This window comes from Limulus polyphemus, unplaced genomic scaffold (genome assembly GCF_000517525.1).
Source record: "Limulus polyphemus unplaced genomic scaffold, Limulus_polyphemus-2.1.2 Scaffold485, whole genome shotgun sequence".
NCBI classification, from domain to species: Eukaryota; Metazoa; Arthropoda; class Merostomata; order Xiphosura; family Limulidae; genus Limulus; species Limulus polyphemus.
The window spans coordinates 434,523-437,170 of NW_013666095.1; the positions used below are offsets into that span (position 1 = coordinate 434,523).

At 31.0% G+C, this 2,648-nt stretch overlaps 1 protein-coding gene across 5 annotated transcripts in view; it reads right to left on the reverse strand.

Moving 5' to 3' along the window:
- LOC106458564 (CD9 antigen-like) overlaps positions 1-2,648 on the reverse strand; it is a 63,464-nt gene that overhangs the window by 29,336 nt on the left and 31,480 nt on the right. For all 5 annotated transcript variants that reach the window (XM_022384816.1, XM_022384819.1, XM_013918082.2 and 2 more), the window contains one exon: positions 1,311-1,413. In XM_022384816.1, the coding sequence (XP_022240524.1) occupies positions 1,311-1,376 (66 nt within the window). In that variant the 5' untranslated portion in view covers positions 1,377-1,413. The remainder of the gene's footprint in view (positions 1-1,310; positions 1,414-2,648) is intronic.

Here is a 2,648-nt window from a genome sequence, read left to right on the forward strand (position 1 = left end):
TTTATAGGTAAGTTAGTTCATTGTAATACTACGTTTCGAGGTAAGTGCATTGTAATCAACTGTTTATGGGATATTGTATTGTAATCTAACTGTTCATGTGATATTTGCATTGTAATCAACTGTTTCGTAGGATATTTGCATTGTTATCAACTGTTTCGCGGAATAGTTGCATTGTAATCAACTTTTTCGTGGGATAGTTGCATTGTAATCAACTGTTTTATGGGATATTTGTATTGTAATCAACTGTTTCATGAGATATTTGCATTGTAATCAACTGTTTCGTAGGATATTTGCATTGTTATCAACTGTTTCGTGGAATAGTTGCATTGTAATCAACTGTTTCATGGGATATTTGCATTGTAATCAACTGCTTTATGGAATATTTGCATTGTAATCAACTGTTTTGTGGAATATTTGCATTGTAATCAATTGTTTCATGGGATATTTGCATTGTTATCAATTGTTTCATAGGATAGTTGCATTATGATCAACTGTTTCGTGGGATAGTTGCATTGTAATCAACTGTTTCAAAGGATAGTTGCATTGCATCCCACATAAAGCAGAGAAAACTTTGGCTTCTTGTGATCTATTTTTGTGATTGGTCAGCTACAGAGAGAATGTCGAATGTGAAAGCATTTTGGTGTTATCAGCCAAATTCGTTTCTGAAATCGGAAGATCTAGAACTCGCTTGTGAAGTTTTTAAGGTTGATCGTTGCTCTATTTCGTTTAGGTAACCACCCAAATTAAATTTATTTCCAAGTAAGGTTTATTTTTATTTATCTTTGATTAAATTCAGTTTATTTTGTTTACTTTTATTTAAATATAATTTATTTTTTATATTTCAATTTACGACAATGTGACAGTCTTCCCACAAGAAGATCAGTCATTTTTGCCAAGTTTTCCATTGGTACTTTTCTCTCATAAATAAAGTGTTTACTTGTATAGTTTATAAGAGGATGTAAAATACATTTTGTTTGTAAGAAGGAGGAAGAACACAAACAGATCAAGCTAAGTTATCTTTACGCGTAGTAAAGGGTTGATAATAATAATATTATATTACACATATATAGCGATATGTAAATAAAAATAAATGAATATTGACTTGACGGAATATACGGAACTCTGTGTCAACGGTTAATTATTTCGTAATAAATTGATATAAACTAATTATTACATAAAATGCTGAACGTTTTATTATAGCTTTTATTGTCTATTTTCTAAAAACAACAGCACAAAAACAAACACATCAGACACAATTGTAAATTCAAAATTAATGTAAAAACAAGAATATTGACTAAACATAGACTTACCCAAAATATCAAATTGAATGCTATGAGGACGCCTTTGGCACATTTCGCTCCACAGCCCAACGCCATCTTGGAATAGTTGAAGAGCAACGTGCAAATTTCGAACCTATTTGTATAATACAAATTTATATTAGACTTCCTTGTCTTCAAACGTAAATATTGGTATAGTACTATCACACTCCATCATATTAAAGAGACAATTTACCACGGTAATGAACCTTTTCATAGCATGTGAAATCTACTACCACATTTTGTTCAAGTCCAGTTTTCAGGGTAAAGGGGATATTTAATATCGTTCGAGCTATCGCCTGCCCATTCATTTATAAAGTAAAAATAAGAACGTAATAACTTTCTGCATGCTGATTACAAAAAATGAAGACAAAAAGTTCGAAAATACAATTTCAGATATATTGAGGAAGTTGTTGTCCTGTTTGAGAAAAAATGTAGGTTTAATATTTCATATAAATTGTCGAGGAGAAAATTTGTAAAAGACTGTAAAGTAAATACTTTTAGTTATTTCATCAATTGAAGAACGAGTTATAAAATACCGCAGGTAATTTTATTAATAACACAGGCCTGCGAATTTAAACTTCATAAAAGTTGTTTTGGTTTTAATAAGGAGTTTTCCATAATTCAGCTACGCAGATTTCAAAACTAATATTCATTTTTTCTATCACGTAAGGTTTCTTTTTCACAAATCTTGAAGAAACAAAACTCTTACTTAGATTAAATTTACATGAAATTTAACATAAATATAACAGAATATATTTAGGTTATTTGCACAACGAATAAATAGTATTGAAAATAAAAAAATAATGTCAAAGTGCACGCACAAACAAATACTATCCAGAAATGATACGTCATGAGGCCTGTTAACCGTTAATATACTAGCGACGGGTTTCTCGTGGGTTCTAGACTATCACGTCGCGATTGGTCTAGAGAAGTCTATAGTCAGTGGTTGTCAACATTTTAAGCATAACAAAATGTGACCCGTCGTTCAATGAAAATGATTCACTTATGTAAAAGTACATGCGACGTTTTGTGAAAAATCTGTATGTGATAGAGAAAATTGAATATTATTTTCGGATTCAGTGTACAGGAATTACCATAGAAAATGTAAAAATTAAGACAATAAAACCATCGCAGGCCTGTGGAATTCATACCTGTACTAGTTCGATGACGATGAACACACTTTGAGACCAATAATGGTTGGAGACGGCTTGAATGGGTAATGAAGAAAAACTTTAATATAAGTTTAACATAAGAGCAAATGTACAACGTTCCGACAAGGTTTTTGTACCTGATGATGACAAAACCTTGTCGAAACGTTGTACATTTGTT